Source organism: Podarcis vaucheri (genome assembly GCF_965113315.1).
Source record: "Podarcis vaucheri genome assembly, chromosome: 4".
In the NCBI taxonomy this organism is placed as follows: domain Eukaryota; kingdom Metazoa; phylum Chordata; class Lepidosauria; order Squamata; family Lacertidae; genus Podarcis; species Podarcis vaucheri.
The window spans coordinates 36,589,832-36,616,960 of NC_138762.1; the positions used below are offsets into that span (position 1 = coordinate 36,589,832).

Sequence of the window (27,129 nt, forward strand, 5' to 3'; positions counted from 1 at the left end):
GAAACCCACAGGAAGACATGGGCTAAATAGGACTCTTCATCTAAAATTCAACACAGAGTAAACAACAAAGGAGGAAAGGGGAGGCTGGACCTTCCTAGGTAGGGCATTCTAGGTGGATTGTGCCACTGCAGAGAAAACCCTGCTCTTCATCACAGACAACAGCAGAGATGCTCTGAGGATCTTAACTGAAGAGGAAGCAGGTTTTCTTTCAAGAAGGGCTGGACCAAGACATTTTGGTGCTTGAGGCAAAGCACAAAATGGTCCTCCCTCCCCACTAGGGAAGAAGGGATGAGTGAAGAAATATATCAGGAACAACGGATGGGGGAGAGAAAGATCTCCATCGGGATCTGCTGCCCCTGTGGATTTTGCTGCCTGAGGTAGTAACCTCACCTTGCCTCACAGGTGGGCCGGCCCTGCCTTCAAGTATCTCAGGGCCAGATCGGTTAGAAGCTAGACAACCATCATATGAGTCAGCACTCTTGATCTTTGGAGTAAAAACAAAAATTAAGTCAATTGCTTCCCACTCCCCACAAGAATCCACAGGTGCTTATTTGATTTCAATAACAATTTCGAGCTTTCATTATGACATAGATTATATATCAAGGTATGAAGGCAAAGTTTATGATTTGGTGTGCAGTACTGAATATATTGCCATTTTTTCTTTTAAGTTTAAGGCTTTTTTTTTACCCTGAACACCATTTCCCATTTAAATTATACATGTGTATAGAAGGATACAAAGCCTAATTAAAAAAATAATAATCAATACTGATTTAAGGACTTGGTCTTCTACAACTTTTAAAGAGCCAAGTCTCTTTCTACATTCATGAAACATCAGTTATATTGGAACATACTTTCATCCTAGTGTTGCATAATAGTCAGTAAAACCAACCGAGCTATTCCTGGAAGTAAGTTATGCAATAAAAACAAAACATCTTCATTTTCTAGCTACTCCAAAACTATCCAGTACACAATAATTAGCTGAAATCACCCATGCACAACTATTTTCCCAAGTCCGGGTGAGATTTTATGAGGTGCTAAGGGAGACATAGCCAAAGATGTAGTTTTATAACATTGTGCCAGACTTTTTTTTGTAGAACAACTGTTTTAAGAGTATGAAAACAAGGCGAAAACAAAAGCTTTCCACAAAGCATTTTAAGTTGATTTGCCACCTTAATTTATATGTCCTTTAAGTTTGAACCCTTCCCTTTGATCTCTAGAAGTTAAATATTTGAGTGGCGGGTTGGGTACCTCTCAACTCTCATGCACAAGGCAAAGTAAAGTGGCTACCTTAAACAGGAGACACTGTTGTGTGGGGTGTGGCAGCAAGGAGTCGAAGGACAGATCTGTGAGTGCCCCACACAACCTGACCCTTCTAACCCTTCCCATGGCTCTCAGGTGCAGAGGAGGATTCTGTCTGGCCACCAGTGTTGAACTAAAATGCCGTTGAAAGGGTAGAATCATAGATTATTATTATTTTAGTTGGAAGGGACCCTGAGGATCATCTAGTCCAACCCCCTGCAATGCAGGAATATGCAACTGTCCCATATGGGGATCAAACCTGCAACCTTGGTGTTATCAGTACCATGCTCTAACCAACTGAGCTATCCACCAGTGCCTAATGTGTGCATAATCTTGTCCTTTGAATCGGGCATAAAAATATCTTGGGCCTGCCCTGCTCATGCATGTATGTCATGGCTGGGCAACATTTTTGAAATTGAGGACTGCATAGTGTCAGGGGGAAAGTCGTTGGGGCCATTTAGAAATGGTGAGCAGAGCCAAAGTGCATGTGAATAACTGATTTCCCTTCTTATCTCCCTCTGACACATCACCCACCCATTCAGAGAGACACAAAAGCACACAAGCAAGATCCATCCATTTAGGCACATAACCCATTCATCCATTCTCTCTTCCATTCTTCTTTCTCTCTCTCACACACACACACAGCCACCAGGCCTGTGTGGGGTGGGGGCAGCCAGTTACACTTGCCCCGAGCCTTGGAGGGCTAAGCTGGCTGGGGATGGGCACCAGGAGCCTGCCAGACCTACACTATCATGCAAAGAACACCCTGGGCCTTCCAGCCGACTGGGGACATCTGCCTCAGGCAAGCTCTGTACGGGCCTGTCCTCATCCCTTCACAGAAACACAAAACACCAAGCCAACTTGCCCATGCACAAGATCCTCCCTTTCCAAATCTGGAGCCAGCTTGAGAGCTCTGCCACTATATTTCAGGTCACTAGTCCAACCACCATGTTGCCACTGGAGAAAGAGAAGAGCAGGCAGGCAATGCAGGACCTCTTCCCATTGTCCTCTCCATAGTCTGCCCTCTGAGAGTGGTAAGGGAGCAATCAGTCTTGAAATGTTCATAGTATTTAAGAGTGCAGTTGGCCATCTCTGCTCTGTGGTCGGCATTCTTGAGCGTGGCTGTTGGAGCATCTCTTTGGCACCTACACTCAAAGGGCAGAAAAAGGAGTGTGCACAATAACTAGACACCTTCTCTTTGTAACCCCCATATTTTAGTTAAATCTTCTCATTGGAAAACTTCTAAATGCATTCATGTGGACATCAAATGCCAGTGAACTGCTTCCTTTCCATTCCATCTCCCCAATGGCCTATCCACATAGGATTGTATCCAATGGTATCACTGTTGACAATCAGAACAGCAGAACAGGGTCAGAGTCAGCAGAACAGGGGTCTGCAGAACAGGGGGTGAATAAATTTCCAGCTGTTCTGTTTTCCCCAAGCTTCCCAAACGTGCCCTTCAGGGTCCTCCAACCATCTAGAACAGATTCAAGGGTGTGAGGGAGCTTCAGTGGGGAGGGGTATCTAAAAAAATGGCCTCTTTCCCCATTTTGCTGACTGTCAGCTGAGCAACACTGTTGGATACACCCGAAAGTAAATTCTTGTGGAAATTGCATCAGTTGTGAAATTATAAATATTCTTAAGGGGTTCCTTGCCCCAAAGGAAACTGATATAGTCAGTGTGTTTATAAACTGCTTCAAAAGCCACTACAGGACAGGCTACTGCTGAGTAAATACATCAGAGTAAGGTAAGACAGGAAATGAAGCTTTTTGTGAAAATAGATGTGTTACAAGCACACCAAGTGCATCTCTGTTTTCTTCAATGAAATGTTGGAGAGTATGGTAGCCACATTTGGCACCTGCCTAGCATCTGGTGTAAGAAGTGTAAACAACACATCTGCTAACACTTGCACATGCTTGGAGATGCATGCATCCCCTTCACACTTGGTGCATGTTGGACACATAATACAGCTGCCACACAGCATGTGAATCTCAATTATTGGAATGGCAACTATACTGAAGTTAATTCTACTTCAGACATATTTGTTTTCTTCTCTTAGCTGCTCTTTGAAAAAGAGCAGCTTTTCCTGTCATGTTTAATAGAAAGCAGCATGATTTCTTGACATCTAAATGCAGTTCTGATTCCTTAGTTACAATGCCAGTTTATTGCTCCATGGAATGTCTGGACTTGGAAGCCATCCCTGGCTGCCTCCTGATTTTCGGGGGGTGGGGATGGACCAAGTATTGGAATTTCAGCCTTGCAAACAGAGTCCAACCTCTCAGCACTTGAGTACACATGTCCCAGTACTTCAAAAAATAATGACACTATAAAAATTCCTTTAAAAATTAGTTGAAGTTGTTTCTCACACAAGAAAAATAGCTGGTTTCAAACAACTCCGTGTTTGAAGTGCTCTTGTTCTCTCCAGGACAGGCCTCAACTTAGACAGATCTTTTGTGGTCAAGATTTAAAAGCACATCCAAAGTCACGCCAGGTTTATATAAAACAATGCAGTGTCGAAATGCACAGTGCAGAAAATTCTGTTCAAAATTAAAGGCACTAGTGCCATATAGAATCAGAAGAAATCTAAAATAAAGGAGTTTTGGATCTCAAAACTTGATATGTCCAAACTTGGACTTGGAGACAGATGTTGCATGCAACTGTAATTACTCTTCCAAAAAACCCCACACACAAACCCAGATTTTGTTCAAGGGGAATTCCACAACTGTGGACTAACCCCAGCCTTGCTATTTAAACCTTTCACATGGACAGCATAGTCAAGAAGGTATCTCAGTAGTTGTGGTGATTTGGGGGGGAAAGTAAATGGTCTCTGGATATTTAAATACCAAAAACATTATAGGCAATAAAGCACACAGCACTTTTATCTATGGCCCTTTGAATGTTGTTGGACCACAGCTACCACAGTCCCTTAACACTGGCCATGCTGGCTGGGACTGATGGGAGTCCAATAACCACTGAAGGACCACAGGTTTACTATCCCTGGTTTAGAACCTAAACTAGTCAAACTCCTAGAATGTCATTTTTTTATTTGAAAAAAGTGCTATTGTAGTTACGCAGTCATTTTATAAGAGCATTTATATTCTGTTTAAGAGTATTTTATGTTATCTTTCCAGTGAGTGCATTGCTTACATTTGCATTCCCAAATCTACCTGCAGAATTTATTTGCAATGATGGCCAACGGCAGCCACACAGCTAGTTCTAGTATCTACACACAGTATCTACACAGGAAACCAAATAGTTCCTTGGACCCATCTAGCCCAGGAGGGTTTTTAAAATGCTTTTCTTCGAATAGCAGGCCTCCGTACCACATCACAAACTGCTTTTGGAAATCGCCTGCACTTTTGTCACATGGGATGAGTGGCTGCTATTCCAGAAGCACAACTGCAAAACTCCCTTGAGTGTGAGGAAACAGTTGCACACAGTTCTTTGATTAACAAATTGAATCGTTCGTTATCTTATCTTTTAGAACCCTGGGTATCAGAAAAGTGCTTTAGGGTTTGAATGTCAACCCTTCATAGGTATGAAATTGCTAGGCTACAAGCCAATGTCAACAAGTTCATTTCTAGCTATTCTAATTAACACATACATTTTCATGTGGCAGCATGAAGTCTGGCATAAAGTCTGAGAAGGCATATATATATATATATATATATATATGAATGAATGATACATGCCAAAGGTGCATTGGGTCGTGAGTCTGCTTTGAGGTTTACACATGGGACCTTCAGTCTGTTTAAGCCTCTAGTGCCACTTTTTGATATTTATATGAAGCATATTCTTACGATGCTTTCATAAAACTGAACACCAGGCAGAGCGGGAAAGGGAGTAGACTAAAGCTTTAAAATTGTATAAGTGACTTACCCACACGCCCAGTCGCTGCAGGGACTGACAAGAAACCAAAATTTTAAAAGAAGCACAAATGGTTGAAATGCTACTTCATATGTCTAATGATATACACTATTTGTAAAATGCAGGATAATGTTGATACTCACCCACCCACTGCGTCTTTAGCATAGGACAGCTTCTAGAAAAATAGAAAATTAAATTCCGGGTAAGTACTTGCATTTTGAAAATTTAAAAGTTATATTTTTGCACCCTCTGTGATACCACTCCCATTCTTTTTCTAGCACAGGTGAGCCTACAGAGAGAAAGCCCCTTGCAAAGATCCTTGGCTACATCTATTCAGGTGACCAGGAAAACTTCAGGTGGTTTACTCAAATCAAATGACCACATTGCTAGGTTTTTTTGTTTCTATTAAATGGTGCTTTACCACATTGCCTACTGTATATTATATTCAGAAAATTCAAGGGGGGAGGGGAAAGGTTAAATAGAAATCCACTTTCTTTATGTCGCTTCGGAAAACTTATGTGGTCTTTCTGAGAACCACCAGCAAAATTGAGCACAAACAACTGGAGGAATCTGATTTGTTTAACTGTTGGACAGCTATGCAGAAAGCCATCCACAATTAGTGTGGCATTCATCCCTACAGTTCTCTAGAAGCATTATATTACAGGCAAATTCAGAAGAATAGAATGGCAGATTTTGGTTGTTCTCTCTCTCTCTCTCTCTCTCTCTCTCTCTCGCTCTCTCTGTGTGTGTGTGTGTGTGTGTGTGTGTGTTTGTGTTTGTGTGTGCACAAGCAGTATCATATAAGGGACAGCATAAAAGCAAGCTATCAAGGGAGTGACAAGTGTACTTTTATCATAGGCATGTGTACAAGCTAAAAAAAGTACCAATTTCTTTTATTTTGTGCCTCATTTTTTAAGTTTTTATTTTTAAAGTAACATAGTTGGAAATTTGTTTAGTTAAGTTTTAGTTTCTTTGTTTGATGAACAAAAATTAATGTCCTTTTTAATTATGTGTTCAATGTTCAATGTTCACTTTTAAAATAAATGAATATAATTTGCTAAGTGCACCCCCTCATGAAATTTTGCGCAAACGCCTATGACTTTGCTAATAAAATCCAATAAAAGGTTAAAATCAGGAATATTCCTTGAATGAAGGACACTTTGAAAGTGTTTGTCTGACTTCATAACACCTTAGTCCTATGACTGGATGACCAGAGAATATTATTACAATAAATTGCTGCATTCTGGACACCTTTCGAAAACCACCAATAAGGCAAAGCATCGATAGTCCATATGCTCCCTGAATAATAACCAGGAATGATCCTTTTTCCCGCTCCATGTCCATACAATTCCTCTAAGTAGTAAACTTGAATAAGGAAAATAACTATTTCCCCAAAACGCATCTCTCTCTAAATTGCTTAGGCAGGTGACCCGGTCAAGACCAGCAGGCTTAAAATAACACTTACCAGAAGTGTTTCGGTTTGATGGCACATGTAAGCGTGCTGTCACCCTGGATATTGTGGGATTAGGCACTCACTCCTGCTGTCTGGGCTTAGGACTCTGGGCAGGTGGCTTTGAAAGAATGCACGAAACACACTGCACGGGATCAGAAATACTGGTGCTCCTCCCTTGGCTTTATTTTATTCTATTTATTAAATTTATGTCCTACCCACAGGAGCCCAAGGTGGCAAACATCAAAATGTTAAAACAATACAATTTAAAATAAGAACAACGGCAGACAACTGCTGTGTCTGGAGACAGGCAGTCAGGTTGCGTACTCACAGCAACGACCAGAGGAGGAATAACCATTGAGAAGAGCACAGAGAGAAGAAATACCGTGGTGCCTCTGTAGCAGCACAACTGGACGCCTTCATCTTCCCCAGCTGCAACAAAACATGTCTCTCTCACATCAGTCTCTACAGCCACAGCAGGTGCTGCAACCTTCCAACCGTTTGCCTTCACCCCCTAAGTCTCACTCTTCCATTGTCTCCCGAGATGGATGGATGCCAAGAGCATACCAGTTAGAAATGAATTGTATTATGTCTGCCTTCCAAAAGTTTTCTTCAAGTCGAGCAATTTTCATTGCTCCCTCAGTGCATGAGTTTCAGGCAAACTCGGGATTTAGTATCTAAGGGCATTTTCCCAGCTCTAACAAGATGCTTTGTGCTCCCTTCCTTGGCCCAAGATGCACATAGAGCTTCCTTGCCTGCAAGGAATTCCCAATTCAGTGGTGGGAGCAGCTGCGTGCAAACGCTTATAGGTGTGTGCAGGACCTGCTCTGCCTTTAGGCTGAGTGAGGCAGCTGCCTTAGGCAGTGAGAGAGCATGGAATATTAGTGAGGTGTTGGAGAAGAAAGCTTGAGGCCTTGCCCCTATACCCTCTAAGCTAGCCTGTTGCCCTCAAGCGCAATCAAGGATGGTGTCCTGTTGCTGCTGTTAGAGTAAAACTCAATAGCCAGTCTGATTGGTTTCTGGGTGTGTAATGGGGTAAAGGTAAAGGGACTCCTGACCATTAGGTCCAGTCACGGACGACTCTGGGGTTGCGGCACTCATCTTGCTCTATTGGCCGAGGGAGCTGGCGTACAGCTTCTAGGTCATGTGGCCAGCATGACTAAGCCGCTTCTGGTGAACCAGAGCAGCACACAGAGACGCCGTTTACCTTCCCACTGGATACCTATTTATCTACTTGCACTTTGAGGTGCTTTCTAATTGCTAGGTTGGCAGGAGCAGGGAATGAGCAACAGGAGCTCACCCCGTCGTGGGGATTCGAACCACCAACCTTCTGATCGGCAAGTCCTAGGCTCTGTGGTTTAACCCACAGCGCCACCCGCGTCCCTTGTAATGGAGTAGGGGTGACTAATTCTCTCTTGTCTAAGGCAATCCTATGTCTCTGTGTGTGAAGCTTCCTTTTCCACTGAAAAGATTCCAGTTGGCTGAGTTCTTAGTGTGCTTCTCAGTGGCTCTGAATTGGCAGCGAGAATACTAAGGTAACCTTGCAACTACTTCATTGGACCTGCCAGTGCCTTGTGTCTAATTCCATAAAATATACAGGGTCACAGTCTAAACAGGCCTGTTAAAATCATAATCAATCCCTCTTCACAGGGAACTGCTATCATTCCTGTATTGCAGAGGGCTGGACTAGACAATCCTATGGGTGCCTTCCAACTCTCCAACACATATAAAAACCATTCTGAAAATGCTTTAAAAAAAAAAGATTTAAAAAAATACATTGGATTTTCCATATGGTTCACCATCACTATCTAGTGTCACATTGTGTATTGCATTTAAAACACACGTAAAATGTTTTATTTGCAGCTGTATAGCTGAGTCCTATGACTCCCCTAAAAGAAAGGGAAGGCTGTCTATGCTTTTCAATATTAAAAAAACCAAGTAACATAAAGTGCTTCACTAATAAACAAGTAACAGATAATGCTACATGATTGTTATGCATGCAGTAAGTACATAAACTAATATGTTTCAACCATAAGCTGTAACAAAACTGGACAGGGTTTACTAGTAAAAGTGAAAAAGACATACAGTATCTAGAAAACCTGTGTCTGCATAATATAGTACTAAGTGCCTGGCTGAAAACTAGAGTTGCAAGTTGAGGCAAATTAAGCTGCTTGGGTTGATGAATCCCAAGTAAATATAAGTGTGAATAAACAACAAGACATCTGCACATGTTGTTAGTTAAAAAGAGGGAAAGGATAAAGTTGTGCTTGTTCATATCTAACTTGAGCCTTGGCATACTTGTCTGAAAGTCTTTGCCAAAGACTTCCAAAAGAAGCCACTTGCAATACTAATGTGATAACAAGCTCAAAGTTATAGGGAAATGTCTGGAAAATCTTGGGCCTCTGCTCCAAAGTCTGGAATTAAAGATAGTCTTGAAGTGCACACAAATGTGCCTTAAAAACAGGAATCATTGTTTTTCTCTCTTCCACAGAGCAAGCACCACTTCTCCCCTCTATTTTACAATTTTTATTTGACAGAGGTAGTAGCCACTATGCTTCAGGCTACTTCTGTTTTTTAAAGAATTGCTTGTATGTTTGTTCATTTGTTCATCTGGAGCCTTCTTTATTTACTTTTAGCACACACGCACACAAAATTGAAAAACTGTTCCCAGGGTGATGGGAAGATGGGTTTGTGACATCATGAGCCTCCAACCAATCAGCACTGTGCTCTGCCAGTTTCTGACCCAATTACGCATAGTTTTCTCTGAGGTTGATCCTGGGTGCAGTGACTGGAGCACTTTAGAGACATTTCCTTACAATAAACATTATGGAGAGAGTTTAGAGATGATCCCTTTCGAATGGTGTGAAGGTGGATTTGAAGAAACTCCAGCAGAAAACTGGCTGTTGTTTTCTGCTAATTAATAAAACCACCATGTTAATTCTTGTCTCAAGATATTGAACCCAAACTTATTGTACTGTGTATGAATAAAATGCAGTGAGTGTGCATCACTAGGCAGAGAGTGGACAAGCCAGGAAACCAAACACAATATAATTCAAGAACAAACATTCTTGAAAGAGGCACAATAAAACCCAAGAAACCATATGGAATGGAGAAGAAAAGCCATTTCATTTGCTTATTTCAAGTTCTGGTGGAACTGTACGTAACTAAGGATAGAACTATACATTACAAAAAAATGCAAAACCGCCACTGCCAACTCTACATTGCATTCTCCACATCTCTATTTGAAATGTCTAATTCAATGTACCATATACTCTGACATCACTACAATGTTTGTTTCTCTTCCCCCAGTTTTCTCCATAGGCTTCTGTAGGGACACACCCAGCATAATGATACCAGAACATAAGGGAAATTGAACTCAATATAAGGTAGGCAAAGGAGGGAACAAGAAAGAGGGCTGCCATTTCCTACAGCAGCCGTTTGGGTAATACCCCTACCGGAACTACATATTAATAATCAAGGGTTAAATTCCAAACACTAACATTAATTTAGTTTGATCTTTACTTAAAACTGCCACACCAAAGGGGTTTGAAATTAGAAGGGACCCTGAGGGCCGTCTAGTTCAACCTTCCGCAATGCAGGAATCTCAACTAAATCATCCATGATGGCCAACCAGCCTCTGCTTCAAAACTGCCAATGAAGGAGAGTCAAACACCTTCCAAGCTTGCTGCATCTTCCTTGCGACAGACCTTTAGATATTTGAAGATGATTATCATACCCCCTCCCAGCCTCCGCTTCTCCAGGTGAAACATACCCAACTCCCTCAACTGTTCCTTAGAAAGCTTGGTTTCCAGAACCTTGCAGAACCATATTGGTTGTTCTCCTCTGCACACATTCCAGCTTGTTAATATCCTTCTTAAAGATGCTGAACAACAAGGGGCCCAGGACAGAACCCTGTAGCACCTCACTTGTCACTTTTTTCCAGGATGATGAGGAACCATTAGTGAGAACACTTTGGGTTTGGGTCAGTCAACTAGCTACAAATCCACTTAACAGGTAACTCGTCCATTCCACATTTTACCAGTTCATCTGCAAGAATATCATGGGGGACTTTGTCAAAAGCGTTAATGAAATTAAGATATACTACATCCACAGTATTCCCCTGATCCCCTCATCCTCCAAAGCTTGTAACTCTATTAAAAATAATAAAGAAAGAAATGAGATTCATTTTGCATTACTTGTTTTTGAGAAATCCATGCTGGGTCTTAATAACCACAGCATCCTTTTCGAAGAGCTCACATACCATCCATTAAATTATCTGTTCTAGGTCCTTTCCTGGTATGGACATCAAGCTGACCACTCAGGAGTTACCCGGGTCTTCTTTTTTCTCCTTTTTGAAGATGGGCACAACATTTGCCTGCCTCCGGTTTGCAGGGACCTCACCTGTTCTCCAAGAATTCTCAAAGATTATAGAGGCTTTGAGATTACATCCACAAGCTCCTTTAGTATCCTTGGGTGCAGCTCATCAGGCCCTGGAGATTTGAATTCATTTAACGTAGCTAAGTGTTCCTTTACTACCCACTTTTCCTATATTGGGCTGCAGTACCAACAGGTTGGGCACTGTTTTCCTATTGGGTGAAGACAGAGGCAAAGTAGGTGTTGAGCAATTCCACCTTCTCTCTGTCACCAATAGCATTTCTCTGTCTTCTCTATACAGAGAATCTATCACCTGCTTGTTCTTTCTCTTGCTTTGAAAATAACCAAATAAACCTTTTAAAATTATTTTTAACCTCTCTTGCATGTCTGAGCTCATTCTCAGCTTTGGTTCACCTGACCTTCTCCCTATAACTGTTGGCAACTTGTCATTGTCTTCCTTTGTGATTTCCCCTTTCTTCCATTTCTTTTACATGCCCTTCCTAAATCTCATCTCATCTGTAAGCTCTTTAGGCAGTCACACTGGCTTCTTTAAATGCCTCCCACTTTTCTTTATTGTTGGAATTTTCTGCCTTCGTAGCTACAATATTACACCTTTAAGAAATTCCCATCTATCTTATACTCCTTCCTCTTTGAGTACAGTGGTACCTCGGTTTAAGAACAGCCCTGTTTATGAATGATTCGATTTACGAACTCTGCAAAATCGGAAATAGTGTCCCAGTTTTCAAACTTTACCTCGGTATAAGAACAGAAGCCAAACAGTGGAAGGGCACCGGTGGCAGCAGGCCTCATTAGGGAACGCGCGCCTTGGTTTAAGAATGGTTTCAGTTTAAGAACGGACTTCCAGAACGGATTAAGTTCGTCAACCAAGGTACCACTTTATTTCTGACCATCACCCAGTAGTTCCTTAAGCTTTTTGAAATCAGCCTTATTGAAGTCCAGAGTGCATGTCTGACTACACTCAACTTTCCCTTGCCTCTGTATCATGAAGCCCAAGAGTACATAATCACTTCCTCCCAAGTTTCCCAGTACTTCCACTTCGTCGATCAGTTCCTCCCTGTTGGTGAGGATAGATAGATAATCCCCTTGTTGGTTCTTCTACCTTCTGGGAAATGAAATTGTCAGCCAGGCAGTAGGGTGTCACCTACCACCACATCTCTCTTCCTCCTAGGGGAGTAGCAGGAATCATTCCGTACATTGTACCTTCCACAGCCACCTGGGTATATTCTGAGGTCTACAACCACTATCCTTGCTCCATTGGCCCAGAATCAGTGTCTGGGGTGAGGGCATGGAATCAATTCTGCAGCTCCAGTAACATGGCTCCCAACAGTCCTGCTTCGGTGTGCCACATTCCTCTGAGGATTTATCTCTTGCAATGGGTTATCTCCCTCCTCTCTAGGGGCACCCCACGTGCATCGCAGTTTCAGGACAGTCCACTCTGCTCTATCACTAATTTCCTCGTCTTGCCCAGCAGCTCAAAGTGTGGGTAGGTGGACCTCAAGTTGCCGTACTTTCTCTTCCAAGAAGGCTTGCACTTACTGCAGGTGTGGATTTGTGTACTCTCACGCAGGAAGACAAACATGGTACAGATGTTGCAAGTCACTGGAGCTGCTCCCTCGCCATCCATGTCTCTTGGTCCTAGGTACACCACGAGACAGCACTCTGGGCCTCCCCTTCAAAACACCCCAGCAAAAACCCCTATTTACAAGTCCTAGTCACAAGCTCCCGGAGGCTGCAATCAGCTAAATAGAACTGCTGGCTGCTAACTCCTCCTGCAATATGTTCTTTGACAATAAATCCTCTAAGGATTAGGGAATCCCCTTTCTGATCCCGTATTACTTTAATCTTGCGCATCTGAACATTGAAGATACGTGATTAAATATTTCTATGAGCTACAAATATCCAAGGAGCTGTAATATACATACCGATCATGCTATTAAAAATATTAACTGTTTTCAAAATGCAAAAAAAACCCAAAAACTTCAGTAGTTAGTGATGTGTTATCATAATAATGAATATTTCTATTTAATATAATGCCTACATGCTCATATCTTAGTTTGGTGCTGAGATCTTTGGCTAGGTAGCCTTCCACCCCTCCCTACCCAGTTTCATTCCTGGGCTCTGTGTTAGCCGAAATAACATTAGAACATCACCAAAATGTTCCCATTGAAAAAAGCACCAGTCTTCTCCCCCCCCCTCAGTTTTTTGCATGCCATGTCCCACACCCACCCAATGCTAGCTCAGCCAATGATTGGGTGGTGGATAGAAGCAAGTTTTGCATTGGCTGATGAGAAAGTGGGCTGGTTAGTATAGCCCTTTGGAAGAACTTCAAATCACTGCCCAATATTACTAATTCTTTGGTTAGGCTTTTGGACACATGCAAAAATTTATAAAAAAATAATCCCCCTTTGCATGCCATGCTATCACTTTGCAAATCCGGATAATGTCATAACATTATTTTTCTTACAAATGTAGCTGACTGGAAGGTAAGCTTTACCTTTTCTTTACTTCCTTGCCACACAAGGCACTTAGAATTATTGTTTTTTGAGCACTAAGAACAAAGTGGAAAAACTTAGTGGAATAACAAAAGCATGGAATCAGAGTTGGAAGCAACCACAAAACCTGTTAAGTTTGAACCTTTGTCTAAATGCCAGGACCAACAATCCCTAAACCAATTTGTCTCTATTCCCCATAGATCAACCCAAGCATGCTATGCCAGAAAACAAGAATAGCTTATTGTCTGAAGGTGCCTGAAAGGCAAATTAGGTACAGATGATTCAAACCAGCTTGGATTATTTATCCCCACCCAGGTTCACACATAGTGCTAAGCCAGTGCGTTTCCGAGCACAATTCAAAGTGTTGGTGTTGACCTTTAAAGCCCTAAACGGCCTTGGCCCAGTATACCTGAAGGAGCGTCTCCACCCCCATCATTCTGCCTGGACACTGAGGTCCAGCACCAAGGGCCTTCTGGTGGTTCCCTCACTGTGAGAAGCAAATCTACAGGCAACCAGGCAGAGGGCCTTTTTGGTAGCGGCGCCCGCCCTGTGGAACACCCTCCCATCAGATGTCAAAGAGATAAACAACTACCTGACATTTAGAAGACATCTGAAGGCAGCCCTGTTCAGGGAAGTTTTTAAAGTTTTTAATCTTTGTTAGAAGCTGCCCAGAGTGGCAAACAAATCAGTGGACTGACTGTGAACATCACTCAGGTGGTCCCCTGGATGGCTGAAGATGGTTGAAGATGGGAGCACATCCATTGCATTAAATACTCATATTGATTTTAATTGCACTTTATTGCTTTTACTTCTTATGCTGTATGACAATGTGAATTCTATGGAATTCAAATTGTAATGCAATAAAATACAATATACAAGCAACATTGAATTCTACCCAATATCTCCAAAATCTTCATTAGATGGCTTAGGCTCCTTCACCCCCATAATTGGGGATCTTCTCCTTTGCTTTGGTTATGTATCTTTTGGCAACAATAATTTTTAATACATAAATCAATATTGAAACAGCACAAAAATAAAAAAATCAATATAAAAACATTGGGGAATGGAAACAGACCAGTTTGCGGATTGTTAGTCCTGGCATTTGTGAAGCCAGTTTTTTTTTGGGGGGGGGGAATTTGTGTATAGGGAGGTATACTACTACTACTACTACTAATAATAATAATAATAATAATAATAAGCAATAAGCTAAAGAGGAAAGACATCTTTGTAAAACTTCAGAAAGCTAAGCAAGCGTTACTGGAATTTAATTGTGTGAATTACTTCCATTTCAAGGCGTTTAATAAAAGTCGAACCAGCAAAATAACATTTTGGTCTTTCTTACTAGTCAAAGGCTTCCGGCTGAGAGATTTTTAATCTGTTCCCTTACCTACCTTCATTATGAGGCTTTGATGCTCCTCAGACTGGCTGAAGTTGGTGCCCATCTCAAATATACTCATAGTTTCTTCTTCACAGAGATGCAGCCAATTTTGGTACTCTTCGTGTCCTGGGAGCCTATCCCAGAATGTTTTGAAGACTTCCCATACTGCTTCCTGGCACACTGCAAAAGAAAAAATTAAAAGTATTATTATTGTGCACTACCATCACAGGTTGTCTTTTTTTTTTCAGATAAGTATTTTATTAGTTTTCTAAAAGTAAAGAAAAAAAGAATGAAATACTAAAGCATAAGAATAAAGAACAAGAATAACAACACAAGACAGATATACCATATATACAAATAAAAAGTTTTTCACCTATCAAGTTAACATAGTCGTTTCTTCCTGGACTTCCTTCAACCCGCCCGTAAATCTTCCGCAATAAAATTCTAAGATACACATTACCTAGTATGTATTGTCATTAGACATTCTTCTACCTCTATTTACCTTGGACAATACCTCTTCCTCTTTCACAGTGCTTCTCTGAATCCCCTTAACGTTATTTGACCTTCACTAAGATGCTCCAAGTAATCCACATATTTCCCCCAGTCCTTGACAAACTTTTGGTCTCTTAAATGTCTGATCTTTCCAGTTAATCTGTCCAAATCCGCGTAGTCTAGTAACTTCGATCTCCACTCCTCTATTGTTGGCATTTCCTTTTTTTTCCACTTCTGAGCAAGGACTATCCTTGCTGCTGTTACTGCACAATACATAAATTTGTGGTCTTTCTTCTTAATTTCATTCCCTAGTATTCCTAGCAGGAAAATTTCGGGTTTTTTGGTAAACGTATATTTTAGAACCTTTTTTAATTCAATATATACTTCCTCCCAATATTCTCTCACTCTCCTGCACTCCCACCACATGTGATAAAAAACACCCTCCTTCTCTTCACACTTCCAACATTTGCTGTCTACTTTGTACATTTTTGACAATTTTGCAGGTGTTATGTACCACCTGTAAAACATCTTCATGACGTTCTCTTTCACCGTCATACACGCAGTGAAATCCAGACCCTCTTTCCATACATTCTCCCAATCTTCAAATTGTATAGCATGGCCCACATCATTGGCCCATCGAATCATTACTGTCTTAACTTCTTCGTCTGCCAAATTCCAATCCAGCAACATCTTATACATTCTAGATATTATTTTCACCTCGCTATTTATAATTTCCGTCTGGAATTTTGATTCTTTATCTGCGTACCCTCTATCTTTAGCCTCTTTTCTAAACATCTCGTTAACTTGGACATGGTGCAACCAGTCATACACGTACCCCTTAATCTGCTCATACGGTTTTAATTTCCATTTCCCATTCTCTTTCATTAGCAGTTGTTCATATGTTGCCCAGTCTCCACTCATATTGATTTTCTTGAGGCTCATCACTTCGAGGGGTGAAAGCCAGTGTGGGATCTTAGGTTCTAGTATGTTCTTATATCTTTCCCATACTTCGATAAGTGGGCCTCTAAAAATGTGATTTTCAAACCCCTTATGCATTTTCCTCTTACCACACCACAGATAGGCATGCCAGCCGAACCTGTTATTAAAACCCTCTAAATCGAGTAACTCCTTATTCTTTAGCTTGGCCCAATCTTTTATCCAGCAGAGACATACTGCCTCATAGTAGAGTCCCAAGTCCGGTAAGGCAAAGCCTCCCCTTTCCCTTCTATCTGTCAACAGTTTATATTTTATACGGGGTTTTTTGCCCTGCCATATAAATCTTGATAGTACTCTCTGCCATTCCTTGAACACTCTACTCCCCTTAATTATGGGAATGGTCTGAAATAAAAATAATACCCTCGGTAATACATTCATTTTAATAGTATTAATCCTTCCCCAAAGAGACAGTTTCAGTCTTCCCCATGCTTCCAGGTCTTTTCTTATTTCTCTCCACACTGGCTCATAGTTATTTTTAAATAAGTCTATATTTTTAGGCGTAAGCCAAATCCCCAAATATTTTATTTTCTTAACCACCTGTATCTGTGACTGTTCTTGGATTATTTCTATTGTTCTTTGATCTATATTCTTTACCATCATCTTTGTTTTCCTCTTATTTAATTTAAAGCCTGCTATTTCTCCAAATTGGTCTATTTCCTTTAGGATTTCTTCTATTGTAGTTATTGGGTCTTCCGTCATGATGACTAAATCGTCTGCAAATGCTTTGGTCTTATAAGCGTGTTGTCCAATTGTCACTCCTTTAATTTTCCCGTTTTGTCTGATTGAATTCAGAAGTACTTCCAATACCATTATGAACAGCAACGGGGAGAGTGGACATCCCTGTCGTGTTCCCTTCTGTATCTTTATTTCTTCTGTCACAATATTGTTTATGATCAGTTTGGCCTTTTGATCTCTGTATATTGCGTTCACTCCATTAAAAAAATATCTGCCTACATCCAGGTGTTCTAAGTTCTTCATCATAAAGTCCCACGCCACGTTGTCGAACGCTTTTTCCGCGTCTACAAACATCATTATCGCCTGCTTATCGATTCTAACCGATAGGAATTCTAGCATATTAACTATATGTCTTATATTGTCCCTCATATTCCTGCCTGGAAGAAATCCGGCCTGGTCTTTATGAATAATTTCCACCAATATGGACTTCAGTCTTCTTGCTAGAATACCTGAAAATATTTTGTAGTCCGTGTTCAACAACGAGATTGGCCTATAGTTGTTAACCTGAGTTAAATCTGTGTCCTGCTTCGGGATGAGAGTAATGAACGCCTCCTTCCAGGTCTCTGGGATTTCTCCTTTTCTTAAAGCATTATTCATAGTCTCCTTCAAAGGGTTCACAAGTACAGATTTCATCTCTTTGTAGTAACTTGCTGTGAATCCATCGGGTCCCGGAGCCTTCCCTCTTTTTAGATCTTTAATTACCTCCTCTATCTCTTCTGTTTCAATTAACTTATTCAATCGTTGCTTCTTATCAATTGGGATTTTCTGCACCATTTTCTCTTTCAGAAATCTTTCTATCTTCCTTGAGTTGTTTCTATCTTTCTTTTTATAAAGGCTTCTATAGTAATCTAGAAACTCTTTCCTAATTCCTTTTGGATCAGTAACCTCTTCTCCCTCTATTATAATTCTATTTATTGTACTTTGTTCTTTTCTCTTCTTAATCTGCCACGCCAACCACTTTCCAGATTTATTTGAGAATTCGAAGCTCTTTTGTCTTAACTTTTTAACATTCCACTCTATCTCTCTATTTATTATCGCAGCAAATTGGGCTTGGAGAATTTTTATGTTTTCTTTTATTTTCTGAGAGTTGGGTTTTCGAATTAATTTTTGTTCACTGTCCATAATCTGCCTTAAGATTTCCTCTTTTCCTTTCTCTCTGTTCCTATTTTTAATCGAATTCTGTTGGATAAAGTATCCTCTTATCACAGCTTTGCTGGCGTCCCAGACTACGTTAATGTTTGTACCTTTATCTCGATTATCCATGAAATATTCTGATAGCTTTTTATGCGCATTTTCTACAATTCTTTGATCATTTAAAAGATAATCCTTTAGTCTCCATCTAAAAGTTCTTCTGTCATAGCTCTCCAGTTCCCATTCTATCGGACTATGATCAGAGATTACTCTCGGTTTTATTTCAACTTGTTTTACCCTAGGACAAAGTTCATTTGATATCCAGACCTGATCAATCCGTGACATCGAGTGATGTGGCTCGGAATGGAATGTATATTGCTTGTCCAATGGATGTCTGAGACGCCAAATATCCATCAGATTGCAATTTTTAACCATTGTGAAAAATGATTTTGGCAATTTCCCTTCTTTACTTACTCCTTCCCTCAGTCTGTCCGCTTCTAAGGAGACTACGCCATTCATGTCCCCCATTAGAATGATTCTCTGATCCATATATTCCAATATTTTCGTTTCTAGGTATTTATAGAAATCAGTCTTATTGTTATTTGGTGCATAGATCCCAATCACAATCAAACTTTCACCTTGCCAGCTGATCCGAACAGCAACCATCCTCCCCTCCTCATCTCTAAATATTTGTTTAGCTTCAATCTTTTTTTTAATATACAATACAACCCCTCTTTTCTTTTCTCTATCGGAGGACTCAAATTCTATTCCCAATCTTTTGTTAATTAGCAATTTTTTGTGTTTTTTAGCCACATGCGTCTCTTGGAGACAGATAATATCCAAATTTTTCTTTTTCAAGAATTGCTCAATTTTATTCCTCTTTTTTTTCTCATTCATTCCATTAACATTCCAACTCAAAATCCTTAACCCCATAATGCCTGACACTCACTAAACTTTTCTCTCCTTTTCCCCCTTTTCCCCTCCCTTTTTCCTCTCTCTTTCCTTTATTAGTTTTCTGTGTTCTCTTCCTCCCCTTCTTCTTCTTCCTCTTTATCTGATCCGCTTCCGTTCGCTTCTTGTTCGTCCTCTGTTTTCGTGTCTCTAGGTGATCCTTCCTCTACTTCTCTTGCTCCACCCTCCTCTGTTCTTAACTCCTTATACTTCCTCAGGAATTTCCCGGTCTCCTCTGAATTTAATAGTCTATGTCTTTTCCCTCTGTATTCGAATGATAATCCTTCGGGAAACTCCCATCTGAATTCGATTCTATTCCTCTTCAAAGTCTGTGCTAGTGGTTTGTAGAAATCTCTTCGTTTAAGTAATCTAATTGGGACATCTTTAAAAATAATTATGTAGTTTCCCCCTATATTCAGTCTTTTTTCCCTATTCTTTTGCAACACCCTATTTCGAAATTCTTTATCTCTAAATGTTACCAGACAGTCGCCTGCATATTTTTTAGATTTTGTTGTTTTTACACGCATTCTAAATACATTCTGCACATTTCCAGTCATTTCTTCTATTGATATATCCATCCAGGCCGCCAATTCTTTTATCAGTTTTTCCTTAATATTCTCACCTTGTATCTCCGGGATGGCTCTCAGCCTAAGATTCGCCTCTCTCTGTCGGAGTTCATTCATTGCGATAATATCTTTTATCTCCTCTTGCGCTTTATTCAAATCCGACATTTCAGCTTTTATTCTTTCCTTATCCCGTTTAATATCCTTTAATTCCAATCTTGTCTTCTTCACCCCTTCCTCTACATTTTGCATTCTTCTAAATATCTCTTTTATCTGGCCTTTAATTTCATTTACTGTTTCATCAATCTTTTTATCCATATTTCCAATTTTGCTATCTACTTGTTCTAACTTCTGCTCTAAATTATTTTGGCAGGTTGTCATGCAGACAATGAAACAGACTTGAACTTGGTTGCTCTGGGAGGCAAGAACAGCCCCAATGAGCAGAAACTGTGAGGAAACAGTTCACCCAAACGTTAGGAGAAAGTTCCTAATGGTAAAAACTGTTCAGCAATGAAACAGACAGCCTTGAGAGGTAGTGATCACTCGTTCACTGGAGGTATTTAAGCAGATGCTGGGCAACCATCTCTCAGGGATAACGTAAGTCCCATAATGCATTGCAGATCCTGCACTGAGCAGGGAGGGCTGGACAAGAAGACGTCTAAGATTTCTCCCAACTCCCAATTCTATGATTGATCTGCTTGATCAGACCACTCATCTAGTCTCACATCCTGTTTTCAGCGGGGGGGGGGGATGTCCAGGGGTAAAATCCATTGTCTTTTACTGCAAGAAGTGGGAAAGCAGACACTGCTGTGCAATATATGTTTGTTGTGCAAGCAGAAGTAGCATAACAGTACAAAACAGTGCATGATTGGTTAAAACAACAGAACACTTCAGCTGGCCCAAGCTGCCTGTTGGATCCAGCTATAGCCCTATAGGACGTGGGTGGTGCTGTAGTCTAAACCACTGAGCCTCTTGGGCTTGCCGATCAGGAGGTCGGTGATTTGAATCCGCATGACAGCGTGAGCTCCCATTGCTCTGTCCCAGCTCCTGCCAACCTAGCAGTTCGAAAGCACGCCAATGCAAGTAGATAAATAGGTACCGCTGTGGCGGGAAGGTAAACAGCATTTCTGTGCGCTCTGGTTCCTGTTACACCAGAAGTGGTTTAGTCATGCTGGCCACATGACCTGGAAAGCTGTCTGTGGACAAACGCCAGCTCCCTCAGTCTGAAAGCGAGATGAGCGCTGCAACCCCATAGTTGCCTTTGACTGGACTTAACCGTCCAGGGGTCCTTTACCTTTTTTATTTTATTGCCCTGTGCTAGAACAGGGCTCTTCCTAGCAGTGTAGCTGCTGCGCTGGTGGGTTGCCACAGTTGAATCCCACTCCAGGTCTTACATCTTTTCATTCATTGAATTGTTAACTTTTATTATAAAAAATTCATTTCGGAGCAGCAGTTTACTGCCTCTGAGCATAGAGACCATGCTTCAAATCCAATGGTGGGTTGGATCACTTTTGTGAGGGGGTAAACCTGGTTTTTAGTGGTTCTACCTTCCTGATACAGCCTCACTACTACTTCCTGCCATTCTAATCTAGAAGGTCGCTCAGCCCCTGGAAACGGGGGGCTGCAAAGTTGTTTTCTCACGTTAACAACTGCTAGCATCAGGACCTATATTCAGTGTGCGGGATTTGGATTGGGGAGCACAGATCGTCTAATTCAGAGCTTGGGCCAGTCCACCACATTTCTGCCTAACTTACCTAGTAGAACTGTTGCAAGGATAAAAAGGGGTGGCCCCCATGAATGCTTCCTACATGCCTTTCTGGAGAGGGAGGACAGAATTACTCTAGAGATTCCAGGTACAGTCACTGAAATATTCCTCTTGCACTTCTCAGCAGAATGGATCAGAGTTGTCCAGTGGCTACAGGAGCGTAGTGAGAAGGGAAGCAGCACTCAGCACTGAAAAGCTCTCTTAGCAGGCTCTTGTTAGCTCTGCAGTTTGTAACTGCAAAGCTCTCTCTCCCCCACCTCTACCTACCCTTCCCGCCATTCACCTGAGCACATAATAGTTAGTCGCATTATGCTCTGCAACCTAAGATTAAAAAAAGAAAGAGGAAGGTTCTTTCTTGTTGCTTAGGGGAAAGAGGGGGAGAAATTGGAAGGGTGGGGAGAATGAAGAGGATTTAGCCTACAAAAATCAAGTACAGTGGTACCTCGGGTTACAGACGCTTCAGGTTACAGATGCTTCAGTTACAGACTCTGCTAACCCAGAAATAGTACCTCGGGTTAAGAACTTTGCTTCAGGATGAGAACAGAAATCACGCGATGGCAGTGGGAGGCCCTGTTAGCTAAAGTGGTACCTCAGGTTAAGAAGTTTCAGGTTAAGAACGGAGCTCCAGAACTAATTCAGTTCTTAACCCGAGGTACCACTGTACCAACATTCCAGCCTGCTAGCCACAACCTTGTTCTGAGGTTACACACAGAAGGGAGGACAAGTGGGATGGGGTTTGTTTCAGTGAAAGTCTTAAGAGGCAGAAGCAGGCCCTGGCAGAAAAGGATGACCTTGAACTAGTCTCAGGAAAGTGGTTTTCGTCAATCAGCTTAGAAGGTGGGGGTTGGGACAACTCTATGCTGGATACTCCCTGGACTTAATTTCAAAGACAGTGCAAGCCATTATAGTATCAACGACCATAAAACCCAAATTTTATTCAACACAAAAAATTATACCGCCTATATTTTTATGTTCATTTACATCAATTGTGCTTTTCCTTCCTATTTTCCCTAAAGATAAGGAGCTTTTGAAATTAGCTTATGCCATTTTATTTTAAATAAACATAGACATTTACATTACATCTTTACTGTCTGCATCAAGTCAGTCATGTATTAGTAATTTATTATTGTTATTTCTGTAATCTTTGGTATGTGCTAAATGTAGCTCACATAACGATGAGTCGATAAATGCCACACTCTTCTTCCTTATTAAGCAGTTATAAACAGACTGCTTTCATTAACTCGACCTCCAGACAGATGACTTGGGCCTGTTGTAGATGGGTTTGGCAACTGCAATAAATTTCCTGTATGAGATTATAGATTGAAGTAGTGTTTGAAATAGGTGCTCTTTATATTGGCATTTGAGGAGGCTATATTTGAAAGCTATATTTTTGTCGCACTGAGACTGATACATCACAGGCAAATTTGAGTTGCAATAGCTGAAGAGTAGAACTGAAATACAACTTCAAAATCTGGCATTTCAGAAACTGGAGGTTTTTCATTTTAAATACTTATTTTAAAAAACTTGCTTTTGGGATTTAACTTCACGGGACACTGTTCAAAAATTACTCTTGTGGCTGAACTCTGTGGCAATATGAAATCACAGAAACCAAACCTTAATAAAATCATTATTACCCCCCCCCATATATATATATCCCTCAAACCAACAATATCATTAATGGTAGAGGAGAATACAAATGCAACAGTTTGCAATTAACATGTTCAGGAACATTTTGATATTCTCTAAATTTTCTTTCAGCGCTAATGTTGATGCAATGATACCATCAGGGCCAGACTTTGGGGCTGAAGGCCAAGGAAGGGGAGAGCAAGCGGCATAATGAGGCACCTCCTAAAATAATGTCATCCACTACACAAATTCTAAAAAGTACAGGGGCTCTGATCTCCTCACCTTCACAGCGGAAGTAGCGCTACCTTCAAGAAATAGTCTTGCTCAACACCAGCACCTTCTTTCCAAGGTGTCTCATGTTTGGTTCTATACTGAACAGCGGCAATTTTCAATCATCGGGGGGGGGGGGGAGTATGTTGTGACAATAATTAAAGAAAGACAGGTAGAGAACAGGGCTTCAGTGTGTGGGAATAGTCCACCAGAAACATTTGGGAAACCAAGGCTTTAAACACACCCCTGTTTGCTCTGCATCAAGTGCACTCTGACTTCTGTTTTGGGAAGCGATGTACGCATGACATTAGCCACAATCCACATTCATCTAATATCTATCCTCTTGCTTCTTATGAAATACTGCATTTTGATGGGCTTTCCCCCCAAACAGCTTTGATCCAAATTGAGAAAAAGAACAACAAAATGCATTTTACGGCAGTAATGTGCATGCAGCCCAAAGCTCATCTAACAAGAACAGAAATTACTACAGTATGTGAGTGCTCACTGAGTGCTCACAGGAAGGACATATCCTGAAGTTGAAGCTCCAATACTTTGGCCACCTCATGAGAAGAGAAGACTCCCTGGAAAAGACCCTGATGTTGGGAAAGATGGAGGGCACAAGGAGAAGGGGACGACAGAGGACGAGATGGTTGGGCAGTGGTCTCAAAGCGACCAGCATGAGTTTGACCAAACTGTGGGAGGCAGTGGAAGACAGTAGTGCCTGGCGTGCTCTGGTCCATGGGGTCACGAAGAGTCAGACACGACTAAACAACAACAACATGTCTTATATGGCTGTTTCTTTGTATATATTTAAATTTTTTTGTATATGGATGCTTTAAGGTGGTTTATATCTGCAATGCCTAATAAAGGTTTGGAGAAAGAACAATATAAGAACACTAAATAATATTTGGCTTCATCTGTTTACAATTCTAGCAAGTGATCCAGTTCGTCTTGCGGGGAGGGAGCAATATGGACAAACAGGGCACTGAGTGCAGGAAAAAGGGAATGATACGGAGGTGAAGAGAAGACTGTGGTAAAGGACTGGTGTCTGCTTCTACTAAGTTTTCAAATGCCAACAGACAATGGTCTGGCTACTCTGACACTTGCAGTAATTGCAAAAGTTACCGTAATTAATGGCAATTTTATTTAACACAGGCCAATTTTCTTGCTAAGGACCCCTGTTGTTTTCTTTAATAGTTTCATGCTCCTAGTCCTCTTGATTACAATGCCTCATCCCCTTTTAATTGAGGTTTCATTTAAAAAATGAATTAGGCAAGGCTACGGTATCTGAATGCAAGCTGTTCTTCCTTTTAACTGCCTCAATCAGCTCTTGCTAGCTTAGGGATTTAATATCCGTCCTTCCAGTTAGTTAGTGTGACAGCAGCCACCCCACTGAGTCCAGTCTCAAAAGCTCGGCACCATCTGTAGGTTCTTATTGCATTAGCCAAACATGAACTTAGCAAGGTATGTCCTCTCTGGTGGACAGAAAGGATAAAGCTTCAGGAAGTCAGTGCACCTTCTGCTGTGCCAGGGAAACCCACAAAAACCAGACTTATATGCTTCCACCACACGGGAAAACGAAACACGTCATCGATAGATATTCTTATTGTGCACACTGAGCAATATTGAAATATGAAAGAGAATCTTATTACTCTAAGGATGTTTAAAGCATTAGCATGGTTGAAAGAGGTGCAATTAGCCACTTCCCTGCTTACCAGCAGTCTGTGATTTTGCAAACCACTGAACCCCACCTTAAAGAGAGTTGTGTGGTATCATGAAAACCACAACCAGTTCAACACAGAAGCATATTTTGAACCTAAGCTACTGAGTAAACTTCTGTAGCATTCTACTCGGGTGGTTGGACATACAGTGGACTTAATTCATTCTTAACCTGAAACTGTTCTTAATCTGAAGCACCACTTTAGCTTATGGGGCCTCCCGCTGCCACCGTGCCGCTGGAGCACGATTTCTGTTCTCATCCTGAAGCAAAGTTCTTAAACGGAGGTAGTATTTCTGGGTTAGCGGAGTCTGTAACCTGAAGCGCATGTAACCTGAAGCATATGTAACCTGAGGTACCACTGTATATAGTCAACAAGAGGTAGGTATCAATTAGCACTATCAGCTGTTGAAATAAAACATACTGGTGCCTGAGTAGGGCCTCCAGGCCACAGAATGCATTTGAGCAGCTCTGAGGGAAAAACCGGTGGGTTTCAGTGGGTCAGGGGTTCAAGCTTAGCTCATACTCTTTCTGTGCACCTAAAGCAGGGTTGGGGAGATTGCGACCCTCCAAATGTCATTAGACTCCAGCTTCCATCACCCCTGACCACTGGCCATAGTGGCTGGGGTTGATGTGAGTTGAAGTCCAACAATATTTGGAGAGGCCTTGGATTCCTCATATCTGATGTAAAGCTTGAAAAACAGCAGAGGAAGAAAAGGAGCTGGCTTTGCATCTTCCTCTGTCAGCAGCTGGTCCAAAAGCAACACCCACACCACCCACACATGCACAAACCCTGGCCAGGATTAGTAAACCCTAAAGCTGATTTTGCAGCAACTTGTCTCACATATTGGCTAATAATGGATAGCTAAAGCATCTATTGCAGCTGGACCCCTTTGAACAGCCTAGATTTTCAGTATTTATTTATCTCTTTAACAAAATTTATATACTGCTTGATTGTAATAAGACCTCAAAGCAGTTTACAAAAAAGTTAGCAATGTAAAAGTCAACATGTTGGTACAAGCTATATAAATTGACTTTGTTGGGCTGAAATAAACAGTCTAAAGTCTACTGTACATCTACTACAGTAGATGAGGACTTTCACATGGGAAATGTGAAGTTGTTTTTCATTGGCATGACAAGCTTCTGTTTCAGATACTACATTTTGCCCATTACTCAAACCTCAGTATAGTCAATAGGAAAATATGATTTTTTCCCCAGCTATTAAGGCAATCAAAAATTGGAGTACTATTTGAAATATGTTTCTGCAAGAATCACAAGGACCTATTGGACAGTGCCCATGACACTCACCAAGGATGTATAATACAACTCCCTCTCATCGATCCTGAACTCTTCTGTGACCTGTTCTTTTTCATCTTTACATCTATGAGTACCTTATTTGAGAATAGTTTTCTGTTATAAATATTGTTGTTTCTACCAAATGCTTTTATTACATTCTCTTTCTGAAACTGTACGACTGAAAAATTCTCACAAGATTTTGTTTCTTACAAGAGGCATGATTGTTTTCAGGAAGCGCTCATTTGGCATGGGTTTTATTGTTCCAAGAGCTATTTATCTTTCCCAGCAGTAAGAGTGATTTAGCCTATTACGTCTCATTCTATAGAAAGGGATTTGCTAGGTTAACTGGAGGGACAGCACATGACAGGTATGGCATGCTTACAAGGGGGGTGGCGTAGCTTGCTTGGTCATTTGTGTAAATGAGCAGTGCTCAGATGTAATCCAGCCATAATCCCATTTGTACTTCTTAAGGGTTGAATCATGTACGGCAACTAGTAGTATATTGACTCAGGCAAACTATCTTCTTTTAAAACCCCACAGACAAATGTGCAATTGTTGGTTACTCAAGAGGGTAGTGAAAAAATTAATGCGGGATGCCTCTACAATTGCCAGCTTTAAGGGGGTGGGTTGCTTAAATTAGAAATTTTAAACCAATAAGATTAACTTTTCTGGCAGCACATATGAATCCTCTAGCTCTTGACTGCGT

At 41.1% G+C, this 27,129-nt stretch overlaps 1 protein-coding gene across 1 annotated transcript in view; it reads right to left on the reverse strand.

Moving 5' to 3' along the window:
• IMPG2 (interphotoreceptor matrix proteoglycan 2) overlaps positions 1-27,129 on the reverse strand; it is a gene marked incomplete at its 5' end in the record, with an annotated part of 62,908 nt that overhangs the window by 31,301 nt on the left and 4,478 nt on the right. The window contains 3 exons of the mRNA XM_082221196.1: positions 5,179-5,202; positions 5,310-5,341; positions 14,895-15,061. Of these exons, the coding sequence (XP_082077322.1) occupies positions 5,179-5,202; positions 5,310-5,341; positions 14,895-15,061 (223 nt within the window). The remainder of the gene's footprint in view (positions 1-5,178; positions 5,203-5,309; positions 5,342-14,894; positions 15,062-27,129) is intronic.